The sequence below is a fragment of the Nycticebus coucang genome, chromosome 3 (genome assembly GCF_027406575.1).
Source record: "Nycticebus coucang isolate mNycCou1 chromosome 3, mNycCou1.pri, whole genome shotgun sequence".
In the NCBI taxonomy this organism is placed as follows: domain Eukaryota; kingdom Metazoa; phylum Chordata; class Mammalia; order Primates; family Lorisidae; genus Nycticebus; species Nycticebus coucang.
In genome coordinates this window covers 20499366-20520311 of record NC_069782.1, presented here as the reverse complement: position 1 = coordinate 20520311, position 20946 = coordinate 20499366, and the positions used below count along the sequence as shown (strand labels likewise).

Here is a 20946-nt window from a genome sequence, read left to right as displayed (position 1 = left end):
TTTTCCTCCTTCTTTAATTCTTTAAGCCTGAGATTTCGCTTTCTAAGACTGACTGTAATTTCAAAATAATCAGAAATTCTAATAAACAGCTACTGGCATAGGTCTCATTTTACTCTCTGAGGCAGTCACAATAATTAATGTGAAATATTGACCCTGACTCACTACCCAGATGGCACGATTCTTAACAATAAAATTTCAGTTACCAATTTCCATATTTTTTTGCCCATTTGAAGAAAAAACAATTTTCTGCCAAAACAGCTTCCATTTATAAGCTATCAACAAAATCTAGTATTCAAACTCTTCTTATTTAATGAATTACTAATCTCCTTTTTTTTAAATATAGAAACAGAGTCTCACTTTATCGCCCTGGGTAGAGTGCCGTAGCGTCACAGCTCACAGCAACCTCCAACTCCTGGGTTTAGGTGATTCTCCTACCTCAGCCTCCTGAGTAGCTGGGACTACAGGCGCCAACCACAACGCCTGGCTATTTTTTTGTTGCAGTTTGGACGGGGTCGGGTTTGAACCTGCCACCCTCAGTATATGGGGCCAGCACCCTACCCACTGAGCCACAGGCACTGCCCCACTACCCTCCTTTTACTGCTTCCAAATTAAATAGTCATCCCATATTTTCAGCTAAGGTGAATCTTCTTGGTTCAAAAAACCAGACTGGAACAATAACAGGAAAAGATGAAACTTTGGTGTCTACTATTTTTTAAAGATCTTGTCCTTCTCTTACTTTTACAACTAGTTTGGATACAAGGCTGGAAAGGGGATACACTGAAAATAATTAATATAAAACACCATCATCAATTCCTCTTTTGGCTATTTCTGCAAAATAGAACCACCCAAAACCCTATTTGCCAAGGATTTTTATACACTCCCTCTTTTTTTGAGTCAGAGTCTCATTATGTCACCCTCGGTAGAGTGCCGTGGCATCACAGCTCACAGCAACCTCCAACTCTTGGGTTTTAGCGATTCTCTTGCCTCAGCCTCCCAAGTACCTGGGACTATAAGCATCTGCCACAACGCCCAGCTATTTTTTGTTACAGTTGTCATTGCTGTTTAGGTGGCATGGGCTGGGTTCGAATCCACCAGCCTCAGTGTATGTAGCTGGCGCTGTAACCACTGTGCAACAGGCGCCAAGCCTATACCCTTATTCTTAATATGTTTGTACAGTATAAATATACCTTGCCCACAGTCTCCAGCATCAAACCCACAGGCCAAGACATTGCAGGCTTGGTCACAGAACTTATCAGCGAGCCAAGAATTTGCACATCCTTGATTACAGTAAGAGACACCATTTATTCCTCCACCAAAGTGCCAGGGCTGTCCGACCCCAATACTTCCAGTGCCCCCGCCTCCTGCGATATAGCGGCTTCCTCCAGTGTTGCCTGTAGGGGTTGGAGAAGAACACAGAATCTAATACTTACCCTTAAAAAAAAGACAGCTCCTTATTTCTTACTAATGTTTTCAAGATTGATGCATGAATTTCAGTCAGAAAAGGTTCACCACTCATTAGGAGATTTCACATATCTTACAAAGAAAATAAGCTGAAAATGGAGCATCACCATGCAGTGGGGAGATGACCCGGCCTTGCACCTAAGTACAGGACTCAAATTCCCTCAGGGAAGTACATGCAGACAGTATGAAGAGATTATTCTGAAAACCTTGACTGTCAGAACCACCAAAAACACGTCTGAACTCGGATATTGATCTCTTGTTATCAAACTGCTACCCTGCCAGGGGCTGACCCTCTCTGCTCTACACAGAGGAACCCGGCGCATCTGCATTCTCTCCCTGCCCCTGCCTGTATTTTTAAAAGTACATCTGACAGACTGGGCCAGAGCACAACTCAAAGCTTTGTTTCATCCGATATTCAGCACATTTCCAAATCTGTTTCCACATATGGAACATGGGAATGATAACATTTGGGCAAATTCTCTCTTAGGTGACCAAGAAATTCAAATGGATAACAGATAACACATTATACATTTAATGCTTAATAAACTGAAAACAAATGTAAAAAGCTGCTATTATCAGTAAATCCAAGTATTAAGTATGTAAGAAAAGGAGAAGATGTGACATTTAATCTTTTGTATCTCTTTAGTTACTCTATGACCTAGCATTCTCTGCCGCTGAAAACTACCAGCCATGAGCTCCTACTGAGAGACAGTTAGATTTGTACCCACTGAAATACAGAGAAAAACAAAAAAATAACCAGTTAGGAGTGATTCTTGCTCTTATGTTTAAACAATTAAGCATATTCCAGATTTTCACATTTTAAATAAGAAAAGGAATTATCCAGTACAGAGCCAACAACATAAGAAAATGCTCTCAACAATGGATAATATGAATAAACTGGGTCACAAAGAAGCACCAATCACACCTCCAAAGAGCCTATGGATTACTTACTGTTTTACTACATGAATGTTTACATTTACAGCACATGTTCAGTAATGATTTAAGAATGAAAAAAACTCCATAAACATGAACAAATTACATTTACCACATCCTTACCAGTGCAATCACCACCATCCCAATCACAGGCTGAATTATTACAAGCCTTGTCACAATAGCCATCTTTAATCCAGGAACCCGGGCAGCCCTCGGCACAGTTTGGCACAGGCCATGTCAAATAAACCTACAATAAAACCAACGAGAAAATAAAATGATTTCTGGTTTCTGACACTTTTTATTCTTGAATTAGGGTTCCTCTGATTAAGAAAAAAAAAAAAAAATAGAAAGGCTGCAAGTTTCCAAGGGCTCACTATCTTACCTCCATGTTTGCTCTAAATCTGCCTGTACCTGTTACTGTTTTTTTTAGACCTTTCTGTGTTGATGGCTCATACTAAGCACATCTACTCCTTGTCTACTTGAGCAGACAAGGACTCAATGCGTGGATTAGTCTCTCACAACGTGGTTTGTAATAATCTACTTTGAAGTAGAGCAGCAACGTGTCAGACTTTACTACAGTACAAAGCATGCCACAGCAGGTGGAAAGGGGGCACAGACACTGGCTTTCTGTGACAACTATCAGTAACTCTTAAGTACATTTATGCATAATCTTGTCTCACGGCTGAGAAAAAGCAGATGAACTCTTAACATCCTCCTCTATCTCTGCACACATAGCGCTGGGATAAATTAATCAGCACAGCATTTAGAGTTAAGAGCACTCTGCTTGCTCAAAATGGGTGATACCGTACACGGTTACTTTTTCAGTTAAAATTATTTTAATAAGGACGGTGCCTGTGGCTCAGTCAGTAAGGCGCCGGCCCCATATACCGAGGGTGGCGGGTTCAAACCCAGCCCCGGCCAAACTGCAACCAAAAAATAGCTGGGCGTTGTGGTGGGCGCCTGTAGTCCCAGCTACGGGAGGCTGAGACAAGAGAATCGCTTAAGCCCAGGAGTTGGAGGTTGCTGTGAGCTGTGTGATGCCATGGCACTCTACCGAGGGCCATAAAGTGAGACTTTGTCTCTACAAAAAAAAAAAAATTATTTTAATAATACACACTTCTCTTTCAAAGTCTTTCCGCCTTTGCACGTTCCACCTATTTGCAATGTCTTTCTTCACCTAAACCAACTCCTCCTTGCTCTAAATTCAGGTTGATGCTCTCCCCATCTTGTCTGATTTAAACCTCCTGTGCTCACACTCCTCAGAACCAGGGCACACTGGCAGCAGGAGAGGTACTCTACACAGTCAATGGTTTTGTGTTTAATCCCTGTTAATCCACAAGCTCAACTTTGCAGCCCTATAATCTAACACACAGACAAGTGAACAGGGAACAAGAGAATGAGCCCTATCTCCACTTATAGTCATTGATTTGATAACCTATTAGCTTAGGTGATAAGTCTCTGGTCCCTGAATCCTTCTGACAATACTCCAGGGTTATCTGTATCCACTCATCCCTCCACCCTCCACCCACATCGTACAGACCCATAACACAGAGATCAAGGCACTGCCCAGAGTCATCCCCAACAGCTGACTCCTGCGTCTGTGCTCTTAATCACCTCTCCATCCTGCCTCTCAACAAAGCCAGAGTGTGATGAGCTGCCTTAAATGGAATTTCATCCATATCTTTCGCACTAGTTTAGGCTAACTTTCTATTTTGGTCATTTTGCTGACATTCTAACCATGATTGTATGTTTTATAGTGATTTTGCCTTTTCTGGTGTTATAGTAGGAAATTTACAGCAGAAGTCCTCAAACTTTTTAAATAGGGGCCGGTTCACTGTCCCTCAGACCATTGGAGGGCTGGACTATAGTTTAAAAAAAAACTATGAATAAATTCCTATGCACACTGCACATATCTTATTTTGAAGTAAAAAAAACAAAACGGGAACAAATACAAACACACCACTGCATGTGGCCCTGATTTAGAGGGTCAGGGGAAAGAGCATGTTCTGAGTGTCTGAGAATGCAGGGAAGCAAACTCCTACTGTAGTTTTCTTATTCCTTAATCGCTGACTCTCCTGAGCTTAACACTCAAAACCACTTATTTGGTCATATTTGAGTGCCTTGCACGCTAAACATCCCCTCCTCTGAGGCACTCACCTTCTGACCTTTGGAGTGACTATAAAAATCATCTGGCCAGACATCCTTCCCAAACATGACATCATCGTTTAGGTAAATAAACTTCTGGGACAGCCCTTCGATGCGATGAATATGACTTTCAATTGCAGGTGAACTAAAGGTAGGCAAGTGGCTCAAATTTCGAAAAACATCCTTTTAACAACAAAAGAAAAAAGAAAGAAAGACGGTGAATGAGAGAACGAGAATTGTCTGGGTTGGGTTAGGGTTTTGGAAGGAAGGAAGGGCAGGGAATGGAAGAGTCAAGGAAAGCTGGAAGTGAAACTCAGAAGGATAAGGGGAATGAAATTCTGGAGATCCTTGAACCACAGTAAAAGAACAAAACAGAAAACCACAGCCTTGCAATATTCATGTACCTGGTGCGTTACTATTGTCACTCGAGGATTGTCAAGGTTCAGCCAGGATGGAATCTGCCCATTGGTGACAATGAAAATATTCCGGACCCAGGGTGCATGCCTCTCAATAGATCTCAGTGAGTATCTCAGCTCTTCATTATCTTCAAAACGACTGGCAGAAATGTCTTCATCCTGCTTAGACTGAGAAAAGCACTTGGCACGTGAAGATGTGAACCACCACCTGAGTGACGCCTCCTCCTCCTCGTCTTTTCCCTCACCTGTCTGCTGTCAGGGTGGCCTGGAAGTCCACTTAAAAATGGAGTCTTAGTTTTAAACATCACCAAAAAATGCAAAGGATTTACATATTAAAAAAAAAAAAAAAAACAGGCTGGTTGCAGTGGTTTATACCTGTAATCCTAGCACTTTAGGAGTATAATGATTGCTTGAGGCCAGAAGTTCCAGACCAGCCTGAGCAACAATGAGACCCTGTTTCTACAAAAAAACAGGGACATAGTGGTGGGTGCCTATAGTCCCAGCTACTCAAGAGGCTGAGGCAGGAGGATCACCTGAGCCCAGGCATTTGAAGATGCTGTGAGCTATCATAATACCACTGCACTCCAGCCTGGGCAACAAGGTGAAACCCTCCAAATAAATCAATAAATACATAAATAAACAAATAATTAATTAAAAAATGGAAACTCCAAAATACAAATTTTTTTAACACATTTACCAAAAAAGTTCTTGGATCTGATTCTAGGTTACTTCAATTAATATTAAACTAGTGACTAGAAAACAAGAAAAGATCCATTCAATTCGCCTCTAAGTCCTCCTAATAAAATGACTTACAAATTTTAAACATTCCAAATCCTCGATTTGAATTGTAAAAGAATCTCTATGTCCCTTACCTGGCTGATGGCACTCAGATCCCATAATAAATACGCAGGACTGATGGTCAGTTCTTTTCCATCAATGGTCATGTTCTTCTTAGTTTGTTTATTCAGTTCTTGGAAATCCTTGGGGTTGTTCAATTTTAGTAGTGCTACACTGGCCTCTGAATACAACTGCAACTACCAAATAACAAGAATTACACATGAAAAAAATTAAGCCTCAATAAAGAGGCACCTTTAAATACCCAGCATAATCTTTAATCTTGACATGACACAACAGCACCACCAAAAAAAGAAGACGACGACTGAAACAGGCTAGATGCATTGCTCAGATGAATGCAGCAGCACACCAGCTGTTTAAAAATAAGGAGGAGTGATGACGGTGGTGGCAATGGGACATCTTGGGCCCTATCTGAAACCTGTAGCCACTAAGTGCTGTGAGATCTCCTGAGAGCACAGAATCCTGGACTATTCTGATACTTCTCAGTTTTTCAATGCTGGCTCGTATGTTTTTTTGTTTTTGTTTTTTTTTTGTTGCAGTTCGGCCGGGCCTGGGTTTGAACCCACCACTCTCGGTATATGGGGCTGGCGTCCTACCCACTGAACCACAGGCGCCGCCCCTGGCTCATATGTTTTTTTTTTTTTTGTAGAGACAGAGTCTCACTTTATGGCCCTCGGTAGAGTGCCGTGGCCTCACACAGCTCACAGCAACCTCCAATTCCTGGGCTTAAGCGATTCTCCTGCCTCAGCCTCCCGAGTAGCTGGGACTACAGGCGCCCGCCACAACGCCCGGCTATTTTTTGGTTGCAGTTTTGGCCGGGGCCGGGATTGAACCCGCCACCCTCGGTATATGGGGCCGGCGCCTTACCGACTGAGCCACAGGTGCCGCCCCTGGCTCATATGTTTTTGATTGCCTTGTATTCAAACAAAACATCTGGTGGCCAACAGTTTTGTAACTTTTATTCTAGAATATTACCAATCTGCTTTATTGGACAAAAAATCTACAATGTAACTTTACTTGAATTGTTGACAAGCACATGGGCTAGTGGGGTGTCTGAACAGCTTTTCTAGCAAAAGTCTAGGAGTATCTTGAGCAGAGCTGCCTAAAGTACTTTCATGAGAAAACCACCTTTGGGCCAAAAGTTTCAGGGCAAATCAAAAATCTAAGAGGGAACATCACAAACATAAACAAGTTCTCAAAACAGGCTTCTCACCTCCACCAGAGTCCAAATAACCCTTTACCTATGTTCTGACTCTGTTATCATACAACTTCCTAGGAAAAAACGTTTATAGAGCTCAGGGAAAAGGGAGAGGACTGAAAACCATGAATCTAGGACAGCAAAATCATTCTGCTGAATTAGCTCTTCTAAACAGAGTTTATGGCCTTCTTTCTTAATCCATAAAACAGAAGCCAGGTGCAGCTCATGTCTGTAATCCCAGCACTCCGGGAGGTAGGTGGATTGCTTGAGTTTAGCAGGCCAAGACCAGCCTGAGTAACAGTGAGACACCCCCCACACCCCCATCTCTACTAAAAGTAGAAAAACTAGCCAGGTGTTGCGGCCGGCGCCTGCAATCTAGCTACTCCAGAGGCTGAGGTAAGAGGATTGCTCAAGCCCAAGAGTTTGAGGTTGCTGTGAGCTATGATGCCATAGCACTCTACCCAGGGCAACACAGTGAAACTCTTTCTCAAAAATAAAAAATATGAGAAAAAGAAAGAAATAAATATTTTTTTCAGTTTCTGATAATGGGAGGGTGTTTAATTATAAAAGAGAAAGTTGATTTAAAATTTTAGCAATCATAGGGGCGGCACCTGTGGCTCAGTGGGTAGGGCGCTGGCCCCATATACTGAGGGTGCTGGGTTCAAACCCGGCCCCAGCCAAACTGCAACAGGCAAAAAAAATAGCCGCACGTTGTGGCAGGCGCCTGTAGTCCCAGTTACTTAGGAGGCTGAAGCAAGAGAATCGCATAAGCCCAAGAGGTTCCTGTGAGCTGTGACTCCACCGCACTCTCCCAAGGGCGATAAAGTGAGACTCTTGTCTCAAAAAAAAAAAAAAAATTTTAGAAATCATAAAAGGGACTTCTGAGTTCTAACAAAAGATTTAGAGAGTCACAACATTCTTTTTAAATTACAACTAGTTTTATTTCATAATTTGTATCGGCTCTTTCTTTGGTAAAAAGGCACATCCCAAAACTACTATTGTACAGTGCAGGGTGGCCATAAAGTTCCTGTGCAACTTAAAATAGTGTATGTATGAGAAAGATTTTCTGCCATGGTAATAAGTTGTGAGTGGGGAAAAGGTGGGGAAGTACTCTCTGCTAGCCACGAGGGGGCAGCCCAATCCTGGACAAACTCATTATTCTTGCCAAAGAGACAGGAGGTGGTATGGAAGATTGGTTGCACTTTGTGCCTCAGGCTAGAGTTCTTGGCTTGGGCAATTGCAGGCAACTGCCTCCAAATATAGTGTCTTTAAATTACAAGTTTATCTAAATTCTTTAAATCATAAGTTTCTTAAAAAGAGAACCTCTACACGCAACCCCTACAGACCCACAATGGACATGCAGCATGACTGAGAAATAAAGCTTTTTTTTCCTTAGCCACTGAAATTCCATGATGTTTGTGATTGTAGCATTATTCAGTAATGTGACTGATAAACTTCTCATGGAACTACGAGCCAAAGGAAGACAGAGAGAGGAGGACAGCATGGTGTTCAAGCCAGGTGCTGAGTAAGCTAAGATTAAGCAGTTGATGAATCTGAGTCAGTGAAGGACAATATAGATGACAACCGGCAGAGGCCAGGCGTGGTGGCTCATGTCTATAATCCTAGCATTCTGGGTGGCTGAGGCAGTAGATTGCTAGAGCTCAGAAGTTCAAGACCAGTCCAAGCAGGAACAAGACCCTATCACTACTAAAAATAGAAAAATTAGCTGGGTGTCTTCATGGGCACCTGTAGTCCTACCTACTCAGGAGGTCGAGGCAAAGAGGATATAGCTTGAGCCCAAGAGTTTGAGGTTGCTGTGAGCTATGATGATGCCATCGCACTCTACCCAAGGCAACAGAGTGAGCTCTATCTCAAACAATAAAAAAAAAAAAAAAAAGAAAAAAGAAAGAAAGGAAAAAGGAAATCAAGAGGGGAAAAGTTGTTTTTCTTAACTTTTTTTTTTTTCTTTTTGAGACAGGGTCTCAATCTGTCACCTCACAACAACCTCAAACTCTTGGGCTTAAGCAATTCTCTTGCCTCAGCCTCCCAAGAAGCTGGGACTACAGGCACCTGCCACAACGCCCGGCTACTTTGGTTGCAGTTGTCATTGTTTGGCAGGCCCAGGCACCGAGCCACTTTTCTTAACTTTTCAATGTTAATTCTGGTATATTTCTTTTTTTTTTTTCCTGTTTAAAATGTCTTTTATTGGTTGTACATTTTTGTATGAGATCGACACACCATTTCTTAATTCTGGTATATTTCTAAAGATAGTTAACAGACATCAAAATGAAGGGGCAAGAAACCAGGGTTGGGGGGGAATCATAATTAGCAGGTCAATAGAGACCAGTTTCAATGGAGTAACAGATATGGAAACTAGAGTTCAAGCACTTCACCCTGCACAGTTACATTTCTGGAGATATGTGTGGAGACAGATACAGAAATAGATATATTACACTGGAGGTCCCTAAAGTCACCACACATAGGGAAAATGAGAAACAGAAGCTAAATGTACTTTGATTTACAAAATATTCATTATAAAATATTACAAAAATATTTTCTACATGTTCTATATTTTTTAAATATAAGATACTATGCAGACAACAGTAAGAAAGCAGTATTTTTTTTTACTTTTTTTTGATACAGTCTCACTCAGTATCCCTGGGTACAGTACCATGGCATCCTACCTCACAACAACCTCAAATTCTTGGGCTAAAGTGATCCTCTTGCCTCAGCCTTTCCAGTACCTGGACTACAGGTGCCTGCCATAATATCCAGCTTGTTTTTCTATTTTTAGTAGAGATGGGGAGGGGTCTCGCTTTTGCTCAGGTTGGGGCCCCACTTGTTTTACGTTTATATAGCCTGACCTTACCGTAGTTAATCATCACTTATAGAGTTGAGAAGTGAAGATTACTTATGCTGGATTTTCAATCCTATCTTATGATCTTATGATTTGGTCAGTATAATTCTGAATTTAGGTTTGTGAAAGAATACCTTTGTGATGTGTTTTCCCCCATCCTATTTCATACAATATACAAAATGTAAGTATGATTTACTTTTACATTTGATTTAGTTCTAGTATGTGTATGCATGTGTATGTGTATGCATGCATGTACATGTATTATCTATACAGGGTTTCCCAAAAGCTGCCCCTACAGTTGTCATATGTAGGGAAAATGGGAAATTATAGCTAAAAAATAAAGGCTGCATCAAGGTGTCTAAACCACCATATTATCTGCAAATCTTATTTCTAGGACAGTTTCAACAAGGGATATTTTGCTCCAAGGAAACATTTGGCAACGTCTAGAATATTTCTGGTTCTCACACTGGTGTGAGTGTGCTCCTCCTGGAGAATGAGACCTGGTATGCGGCTGGTCATCCTGAAATGCACAGGACAGTCCCCCTACAGCATCTGCCCCAAAGTGTCAAGAGTTTGGAGGTTTGGAAAACTTGTTCTAGAATATGCAAATAGAAAAGGATGACAAAAAACTTTCCTATAAGAAGTTATGTTTCCAAAAACTCTGAAGTGCTTAAAAATTCAGAAGATCTAATCTATTTTTATTTTGGATTGATCTAATTTAAAGTCATTAAAAATCTTTTTTTTCTGAGACAAGAATCTCGCTTTGTCACCACTGGTAGAGTGCTGTGACATCATAGCTCATAGCAACTTCAGACTCTGGGGCTCAAGTGATCTTCTTGCCTCAGCCTCCTGAATAGTTGGGCCAACAGGCGCCCACCACAAGGCCCAGCTATTTTTAGAGGTGGGGTCTCACTCTGGCTCAGGCTGGTCTCGAACCTGTGAGCTCAGGCAATCTACCCACCTCGGTCTCCCAGAGTGTTGAGATTACAGGGTAACAAAGTGAGACTCCGTCTCAAAAAAAAGAAAGAAAGAAAGAAAAAGAAAATGTCTCAGAACACAAAATGCTTTAGAGTAACCTGAAAATAAAGACTAATAGATAATCTGATTTATCAAAAGGTGAATTGAATCCATCAAGTTCTACAGATATATCAGTATCTCAAATTAGAAAGCTTCTTATATAAGAGATAAGAAGTAGTATTTATTTACTACAATAAACAGAAAAGTCTTAGAATTCATATCTATTATCTGCAAATGAAACCATTTTCAAGTCCCTCCTCAGGGGAAAAGAAAAAATTTGTGTTTTGTTATACACAGGATGACAAAGGCAAAATTGTTTATGTACAACAATGTGTAAAGGAACATTTCTGGTACCCAAAACTTAAGAGTGATTCCTGTGAGTAATCATAGTGCTAAAAAGTTCCCCTTTGTATCCCAAGACACCATATGTATATGGTGGATGTGTTTATAGTGGCAGCTTTCTTCTTCCCCATTCTTTCAACAAACGTTTCTTTTCTTTTCTTTCTTTTTTTTTTTTTTTTTTATTGAGACAGTCTTACTCTTTCACCCTGGGTAGAGTGCTGTGGTGTCACAGATCACAGCAACCTCAAACTCTTGGGCTTAAGTGATTCTCTTGTCTCAGCCTCCCAGTAGCTGGGACTACAGGGACCCAGCCCAATGCCTGGCTATTTTTTTTAGAGATGGGGGTCTCACTCTAGTTCAGGCTAGTCTCAAACTCATGAGTTCCGGCAATCCACTGGCCTCGGACTCCCAGAGTGCTAGGATTACAGCATGAGCCTCTGTGCCCAGCAACAAACATTTCTTGAGCGATCCCCTAAGTGCCAAGTGCCAACTAATCAATCACCAGGAGTACAAAGATGAACAGGACAGTACCCACCTTGAGATGCTGTGGCCTGATGAGAGTCTGAGGGACACAGCTGAGCCTTAGGTGGCTCAGGGGACACAGGCCTCAGCAAAGCCCTCCTGAGGGAGCCTGGGAGGGCAAAGTGTTTCAGCTGTCAGGCCCTGAAGTCCAGCGCCTAACGGGCCTCTCCTCCAGGATGCCAGAAGCACCTCTAAAGCAACACACCCGGGGCTGGACTCTGGGTTTCCTTCTCCCTCTAAAGCTCTGAGCATGGTTAATTCTATCACTTCCATCTTTACTAGAAAAATCCATTTCCCCTTTTGTTTCCCCTTCCCTCTCCCCAGACTGCTCCTAAGTCACCAAGGGACACTGAGTGTGTCTCTCATGTGTTTCTGGAACCTGAGTGTGTCTCCCCATTTCTGGACCCATGCCCATCATTTGCATCCCCCTGCCAAGGCACCTGCTCAACGGGAATGTCCTGCTGGGCTGTAGGTACAGTGGCTAAACTGGTTTTCCTGCCTCCAGCCTCTTCTTATCTAACGCCTACCACACCTTCCCTTACTAAATTCCTCAGAAACAAGTAAGATTATGTCTTCCTCCAGCCTTCAGGATAACGTCCAGGCTCCTTAATAAAGGCTTTTCTCAATATGGCCTCAGATCATCTTCCCAATCTCATCGCTAGCAAAGTTTTGCCTATGCCAGCAACCACTGCTTTGGTTCCCTGGAAACACCAGTTACTTTCAGGCTCTCAGGCCTTTGCACAGGCTGTTTCCTCTGCTTGAAATGGTCTTTCCCACTCCCTTCTCTGCTGAAGAGTGACTGCTTTGTTCAGGGCCCCACTGAAATGCTTCCTGTTATGCAAGGCCTGCCTTGCCCCCAGTACACCTAAAGCCCAGGTGTTCTCACGGCCCTTTGTATAAATTCTTACCTGGACATGACCAAACCCAAAATTAATTAAGTCTTTTATCCACTTAGTTATCAGTAAGCACAGCCCCTGGCATACAGAAGATATTTAATAAATGCTTGTTACCCAAATGGACTAGGAACCCAAAGATAGGAAGCTTCCTTCTCAGACTACTCATAGTAAAATAGGAAGTAGAGCCTAAGGAGTCACTTGAAGGCCTGGACTGACACATTCCCTCAGTTTCCCTTTCATTTATTTATTTATTTATTTATTTATTTATTTTTTTTGCAGTTTTTGGCCAGGGGCCGACACCCTACTCCTTTGAGCCATAGGCGTGGCCCATTTTTCTTTTTTCTCAAAGCAGAGTCTCAAACTGTCACCCTGGGTAGAGTGCCCTGGCTTCACAGCTCACAGCAATCTCAAACTCTTGGGCTTAAGTGATTCTCTTGCCTCTGCCTCCCAAGGTAGCTGGGACCACAGGGACTATAGCCATAACACCCGGCTATATTTTGTTGTTGTCATAGTTGTAGTTGTCATTGTTGTTTGGCAGGCTGGGTTCCAACCTGCCAGATCTGGTGCAGGTGTCCAGCAGCCTACAGGCGCCGAGCCTCCCTCTGTTTTCCTTTCTCTCATTTTCTCTCTAGCCTCCAAAATTCTTAAATCCTAATACCTGAAGTTGATCACAAGTGTTGGACTCGTGAAAACAATCTGCAATGTTATGGCTGAGGAGCTGGCCTCCATAAAGCCAAGTCTGGAGATCCAAATAAGTCTCCAACTGGGAGAATGAACTGTGGAGAGAACAGCACCATGCCTGAAGCCTGCTCCTAACTCCTTCTCCAATTCAAGTCACCACCGCTCAGCCGCAACCTGTACATACCACACCATACCACTAACAAAACAGTCTGCTAAAGGGTCAGCCACTACTTGGGATTGGCATTCTTTGGCAACACACACCCTGTCCACCGGCAGACACATGAGAACAGTCAACACTAGGGAGCAGCGGCTGCAGAGGCCACGGGATGTGGAATATTCAAACCGGAGTCAAAAACAGAGACATGGAATAAACCTTCTTTCTTTTAAAAATCCATTAGAGTTGTAATTATATAAATAGAATCAAGAATGTCATTCTTTCTTCATAAGCAATTTAAGCTGACAATCCAAAGTACAGATAAAACGTATGTTTATAATTCTAGAACTAACAGCTAGGAAGCCAAGAAGCCAGATAAACATTGGCTGAAATGAAAGCTAACCTATGGTTTTATCTGCCTGACTCAGTGTTAAAAATAACTCAGGGGAAGGAGGGGTATAGTACCTATTCTAAAATAACTGCAGATTAAGAACAAATTCAGCCCTAACACAGGTAGGCACTACCATATTTCAAAGTACAAAAAAAGTTATGAAGGAAAATATGAAAAAGGAAAAATATAAATTCATAAATGATCATGACATGACCATTGTATTATAAGGAGTATACAATGTGTCATAAAGCAAGGATATACTTATGAGGAAAAAGAAACAAGTGGAAGATGGGCAGCACCTGTGGCTCAGTGGGTAGGGTGCCAGCCCCATACACCGAGGGTGGCTGGTTCAAACCCGGCCCCGGCCAAACTGCAACAAAAAATAGCCGGGCGTTATAGTAGGCGCCTGTAGTCCCAGCTACTCGAGAGGTTAAAGCAAGAGTATTAACTAAGCCCAGGAGTTGGGAGGTTGCTGTGAGCTGTGATGCCCCAGCACTCTACCGAGGGCAATAAAGTAAGACTCTGTCTCTAAAAAAAGAAAAGAAAAGAAACAAGTGGAAGGAACTTTGCTAGGAGAGTATAAAAACATGGCCAAGAAAAGAACTAAAAAAGAACTCACACACACAAAAAAGAATCAATTAAAAACTTAAAAAAAATAAAATAAAATAAAAAAAAAGGAGGTTCAGCACCTGTGACTCAAGCGGCTAAGGCACCAGCCACATACACCTCAGCTGGCAGGTTCGAATCCAGCCCGGGCCCGCCAAGCAACAACGACGGCTGCAACCAAAAAACAGCTTGGTGTTGTGGCGGGTGCCTGTAGTCCCAGAAACTTGGGAGGCAGATGCAGGAGACTCGCTTGAGCCCAAGAGTTGGGAGATTGCTGTGAGCTATGATGCCACAGCACTCTACCCAGGGTGACAGTTTGAGGCTCTGTCTCAAAAAAAAAAGAAAGAAAAAAGAACTCACCTAGTCAGCACTCCCCCACCATCTTATCTTCATCCTTTCACCCTGGATTATCAAATAACATACAACAGAAGGAAGAAGAAAGAACCAGATAAACTACATGCACTTTCTTTATAAAATCAAGAAAACCAGACTCTAATAAATTCTGAGCTGAGGACGTTATTCCCTCGGCTCCAGGATAAAAGATCTTCATGATTTACAACCTAGAATATTTCTGAGAAAATAGTATTTTGACATTAGGTCAAATAAATGGTATACCCACACGAACTGTGTCCTAAAGCACAGTCCAAATGGCTCTGAGAATAATACCACATGTCTCTAGTCAGACTCCAAAGTCAACCCTAATGAATAGCATCCAAAGTCAAGACTGCAGAGTTAATAAGTATAAATTCTAGGTGGCGCCTGTGGCTCAGTGAGTAGGGTGCCAGCCCCATATACCGAAAGTGGCGGGTTCGAACCCGGCCCCGGCCAAACTACAACAAAAAATAGCCAGGCGTGTGGTGGGCACCTGTAGTCCCAGCTACTTGGGAGGCTGAGGCAAGAGAATCACTAAGCCCAAGAGCTAGAGGTTGCTGCGAGCTGTAATGCCATGGTACTCTACCGAGGGTGAAAGTGAGACTCTGTTTCTAAAACAAAGTATAAATTCTAAATACTTTCATGCCTCCATTAGCTACTAATGAAATGGTTTCATATTATCAACTATTTCAAATGTCTGAAGCACACTGTGCTTAGGAGAGAAAGCTTCCAACACACGTGCAGGTTGGAGTCTGTATATTTCTTACATTGATGATCTTCCCTCATCTCCTCTTTGCATGCTTCTATGCCCTTACACCACAAATTCTGTCAGCTTTTGTGTGTTTTGTCCACTGCTGTATCCACAGCAGGTATAATGTCACATTGTACAAGATGATTTGTTAAACAAATGAATTCTGTTCTGCCTGGGAAACAAGCAAACCAATTAATACTCGCAGAATTTTGCCCAAAGTAACACTAAGGAACGAGGCTCTTCTATAAATTAAAAAGTCACCTTAATGACAACATACCATAGCAGAATAGAGTCCTTCTTTGCTTCTTAAGATATTCAGCTATACTTTGAAAAAATGGGTCACAAATTAAATGGGATGTGCCAAGCTGACTGCTCTATTTTATATGTTCTTACCAGTTTGATTTTAGAAGAAAGATTTTCTGGCAGTTTTGTTCTTAGTTGATTTGTTTCCTTGAATGTCAGTGGAAATCCACTCAGGAAAGCCAAGTCTTGCATTAGCACTAGCCCAGGGACTTCTTTATCTGTGGTCTAAAAACAAGGGTGAAAAACACAACTCATTTTCCTTATAGTGAGGCTGGTGAAAACTTACTGCTGAAAAACTACTGAAGACTTACTGCACTCTACAAGCTTCAAAGCAAGAAAGTTAGGGTCCCTTAAATCAACAGTCATTAAAATTAGTCAGCTAGCCACAGAGAAAAAGTAAATATTAAAAAGATCCTCAAAGGAAAACAGATTTATTACCCATATTTTTATTCTAGTCTACTGCAAAAAAGCAATTAAATTAAAAATAACATACCAAGTAGCCCCTCCAAACTGTCTGTTTGCTGCTTCCTCTAAATAGTCCAGCATAGGCACCTTCCACTGCAATCCAGAACACAGCAAAGGAGCGCAGTTTTAATGGATACTTAACTACTATGTCTGGCAGTATGTTATGCAAAGCATTTTTAGATCTATTAAAACAGTATAATCCATAGTCTCAGGAAAAGGTAGTGGGGAGACAAAATTAATCCATTCAACAAAACGGAAACAATTTAAATGAACATACAATTAAACGTTAAATTTTGTAATACCAGAGAATTATGCAGGCAGAAACGTGGGATGCTGCATGAGGCAGTCAAATTTAAACTAGACGTCAAAGAAGGAAATGATAGGATAAGAGAAATCACAGAGCAGAAACAAAGAAAAAAAAAACAACAGTGAAACATTTGGGAATGCTGAGTGGGGGTGGAGGTGGCAGTGTAACCAGACAAAGGGGGCCCTTACATGCCAGACAGTGGCATTTAGGTTAACAGCAGGGAAACACTGTGGATCCAACAGTTCCTCCAGAGTCACAGTTTTCTCACAATGAGTCCCTAAAATTCATCTGGTGGTAGTGAATAGAGAAGACAAGTGGGAGTGAAGAATGACAGTCTAAATGGGAGACAATTCTAAAGTGAGGGGCACAAGTGAGCTCAGCAGACTCACTGCTGATATTCAAGAATCCTGGAAAACAAAGAGAGGTCAGAAGGCTCCAATTCTGATCTTCAAGGTGAGCAAAGAAGGCCAGTTCTGCAAATTACAGCCTGCCCAGATGAGATGTCAATCCTGGACAAGTCTCAAGAGGACTGTTAAAATATAGCTGGTAAGCACTGGAGAATAGAAAGCCTGCACAGACACTGTTTGTCTTAAGAGGAAGTACTTGGTGTTAAGAGTGTGACTTCATTATGAATACATTAATCAGACACACTTCTCTCTTTCTCTTTCCACTATAGCATGGTTCTACATTGGCAGATCAGAGAATTCTAACAGACCTGGCATCTGTATCTGTAGTCTCAGCAAAGTAGCTAACAGCATCTCATGTCATCTTCATGAATATAATGAAGATGTACCGTCTGGCTCCTCAGTTAGGTGGATTAAAACGCAACCAATGCTACCGAAGAATGTGAATTTTAAAGCCAAAATCAAGCTAGAAGGAGGCTTAAGAAGTCTGTCATAAGTTCTGTCCTGCTGAATCTTCTATCCAGGTTTTGAAAGCCACAGAAAGCATGCTTTCGACACGTGTGGATTTGCAGGAAGCTGACAGAGGTGTTATTGTCTTGGATAACAGACTAAGGATTGCCCAAACTTGGGACTATTTGGAGCAGTAAGTCAAATCTAGCAAAATAAAATAACCCTACGAACAAAAGTAAAATCTTGGGGCAGCGCCTGTGGCTCAGTAGGTAAGGCGCTGGCCCCATATACTGAGGTGGCGGGTTCAAACCCGGCCCCGGCTGAACTGCAACCAAAAAATAGCCGGGTGTTGTGGCAGGCACCTGTAGTCCCAGCTACTCGGGAGGCTGAGGCAAGAGAATCGCTTAAGCCCAGGAGTTGGAGGTTGCTGTGAGCTGTGTGATGCCACGGCACTCTACCGAGGGCCATAAAGTGAGACCCTGTCTCTACAAAAAAAAAAAAAAAAAAAAAACAACAAACAAACAAAAGTAAAATCTTTAACTTGGCACCAAAAACCAACTAAACATAAATTAAAAGAGGTACATAGGCACTAGCACCCTCAAGTCTTTTTTAAAGAGATGTTTTAGTCAGCAGGGAGTTCAGTATAAGTCAAGTATGTGCTGTGGCCATACTGAATTTCCACCGCTTTTTTGTGCTTTTAAACAGAAGTACTTAAAATAAGAAAGGCAATGATGTTCCCTGACACCAACTCATCAGGAAACCACATTGGGTTGACCTTTAAAACGTCCAGAATCAAACCACTTGTCCTGTTCACTGCACCTTCCTGGTCTAAGGCACCTGCCTTATTGTAACTTTTCCCTGTACTCAGTCTATTCTCACCACAGCAGGCAGACTAGTCATTTTGGAACATAAGTCTGATCACATTACTCCTCTACACAAAACTCTCCAATAATTCTTCAGGCCACTCTGCATTAAAGTTGTCAAAGTCCGAGTCACGGCTACTAGGGCCAACTCCATTTGGTCCCCCTACTGCTTCAGAGAGCCCATCTATTCTACCCACATTGCTTCCTTGCTCTACTTCCAACGTGCCAGAACCAGAACACTCCTGCCTCAGTGATTGGGCTCCTCTCTTCACCCACATCATTCCTTCCCCAGATATTCACACTGCTGCCTATCTCACACTCTTCATGTTTCACTCAAAACCCACCTTTCCAGTGAGGCCCATCCTTACCAAATTAGCACCCATTTGACACTTCCCTACTACTTCCCCTACTCAGGTTTTCCCCACAGCACATCTACAAACCATCTACCTTACCTATCTATAGTGTTTATTGCTGTCTCTCTCCACCAAGATATAAACTCAATAAGAGCACAGATTTTTGTCCATGTGCTCACTGCTGCATGTGTTCACCTGAAGGAACAGTCCTGCTCTCCCTATAAAAACTGAGCCACATTGGGTGGCGCTTGTGGCTCAAAGGAGTAGGGCGCCGGCCCCATATGCCGGAGGTGGCAGGTTCAAACCCAGCCCCGGCCAAAAACTGCAAAAAAAAACAAAAAAAAAAAAACTGAGCCACATTAAAACACAATTTCACTTCCTGTTAACACATTTTATTTTATTTATTTTTTTGAGACATAGTCTGACTCTGTCGCCCTGGGTTGAATGCCAGTTCAAGGCAACCTCAAAATCTTGAGCTTAAGAGATTCTCTTGCCCAAGAGGATCCTCAGCCTCCCTACTGGCTGGGACTACAGGTGCCCACCACAATGCTTGGCTAATTTTTCTATTTTTAGTAGAGACAGAGTCTTACTCTTGCTCACGCTGGTCTTAAACTCGAGCTCATCAAGCTATCCACCTGCCTCAGCCTCCCAGGGTACTAGGATCACAGGCATGAATGACCACACCCAGCCCTGGTAACACATTTTAAAAGTAATCTGAGAACAAACTAGGGCTTGGAAAAGCCTCTAAGGGACAGCTAAAGGAACAAGAATGAAAAGAAATGTCACATGGAAAAGGGATTACATCAGCTGTGTATGACCACAGGGGATACAACCTGGACTTTTATGAGAAAGTTACAAGAAAGTCATTTATAGTTCTTTGTAAAAATCAGTTTAGTCCAGGCTCGGCACCAGTAGCTCAAGCAGCTAAGGCACCAGCCACATACACCTGAGCTGGCGGGTTTGAATCCAGCCTGGGCCTGACAAACAACAATGACAACTACAACCAAAAAATAGCCGGGCGCTGTGGCAGGCACCTATAGTCCCAGCTACTTGGGAGGCTAAGGCAAGAGAAGCACTTGAGCCCAGGAGTTGAAGGTTGCTGTGAGCTGTGATTTCACAGCACTCTACCCAGGGTGACAGCTTGAGGCTCTGTCTCAAAAAAAAAAAAAAAAATCAGTTTAGTCCAGAGGTAAAATGAATTGCCACAGGAGGAAATTCATTTCCTGTGTATCAAAGGGGATAAGGTTGGCTGGAAAACCACTCTGCTGAGACCCAGGTGCAGGCTGCAGAGCTGGCCTTGTGACTGCTGCAGTGCAAAATAGTTCAAGATCTATAGTGTGACAGGGGAGAAACTTGCACTTGGAAAGGCTGCAATTTCCTTTCAAACTAAAAATAACTTGTTAAGTCCCAGAGAGCCAGCACTGTTAGACACTGTTCCAGATACAAAGTTGTGATTGTTATGAGTTAAATGGTAAACAATATAGAAATGTAGAAGAGCAAAAACAAAACTAAATCACTGTGAATGTCCTAGTCTGGGAGCTTCCCAGAGATGAGAGAACTTAAGATGGGGCTGGAAAAAGCAGGAGATGGTCCAGGAGGGCGGAAGGAAGGGCAGGGGCACAAGGATTAACAGGCAAAATTGGGCCGGGCACAGTACCTCATGCTTGTAATCCCAGCACTCTGGGAGGCCAAGGCAGGTGGACTGCCTGAGCTCAACGGGTTCGAGACCAGCCTGAGCCAGAGCAAGACACCTCCACCATCACCTCTAAAAATAGCTGGGTGTTGTGGTGGGCACCTGTAGTCTCAGCTACTTGTGAGGCTGAGGCAAGAGAATTGCTTGAGCCCAAGAGTTTGAGGTTGTTGTGAGCTATGACCCCATGGCACTCTGAGGGCAACAAAGTGAGACTCCGTCTCAAAAAAAAAAGGAAAAAAAAGGCCAGGTGCAGTGTCTCACACCTGTAATCCTAACACTCTGGGAGACCAAGGCGTAAGGATAGCTTGAGCTCCCCAGTTCAAGACCAGTGTGAGCAAAAAGCGAGATCCCATCTCTACTAAAAACAGAAAAACAGGCAAGAGGATCACTTGAGCCCAAGAGTTGGAGGTTGCTGTGAGCTATGATACCACAGTACTCTATCCCAAGACAGCTTGAGACTTTGTCTCAAAAAAAAAAAACCACAGGTAAAATCAAGGCAATTGAGGCCAAA

The 20946-nt window shown here is 42.5% G+C and overlaps 1 protein-coding gene across 3 annotated transcripts in view; it reads right to left on the bottom strand.

Annotated features, from left to right (window-relative positions):
• Positions 1 to 20946, bottom strand: part of GNPTAB (N-acetylglucosamine-1-phosphate transferase subunits alpha and beta) — a 97265-nt gene that overhangs the window by 26233 nt on the left and 50086 nt on the right. For 2 of the 3 annotated variants that reach the window (XM_053585160.1, XM_053585162.1), the window contains exons 6-12: positions 16394 to 16458; positions 15991 to 16125; positions 5828 to 5989; positions 4944 to 5123; positions 4552 to 4722; positions 2518 to 2641; positions 1188 to 1391 (exon numbers count right to left, since the gene is read on the bottom strand). In XM_053585160.1, the coding sequence (XP_053441135.1) occupies positions 1188 to 1391; positions 2518 to 2641; positions 4552 to 4722; positions 4944 to 5123; positions 5828 to 5989; positions 15991 to 16125; positions 16394 to 16458 (1041 nt within the window). The remainder of the gene's footprint in view (positions 1 to 1187; positions 1392 to 2517; positions 2642 to 4551; positions 4723 to 4943; positions 5124 to 5827; positions 5990 to 15990; positions 16126 to 16393; positions 16459 to 20946) is intronic. The other variant, XM_053585161.1, reaches the window with a different exon arrangement.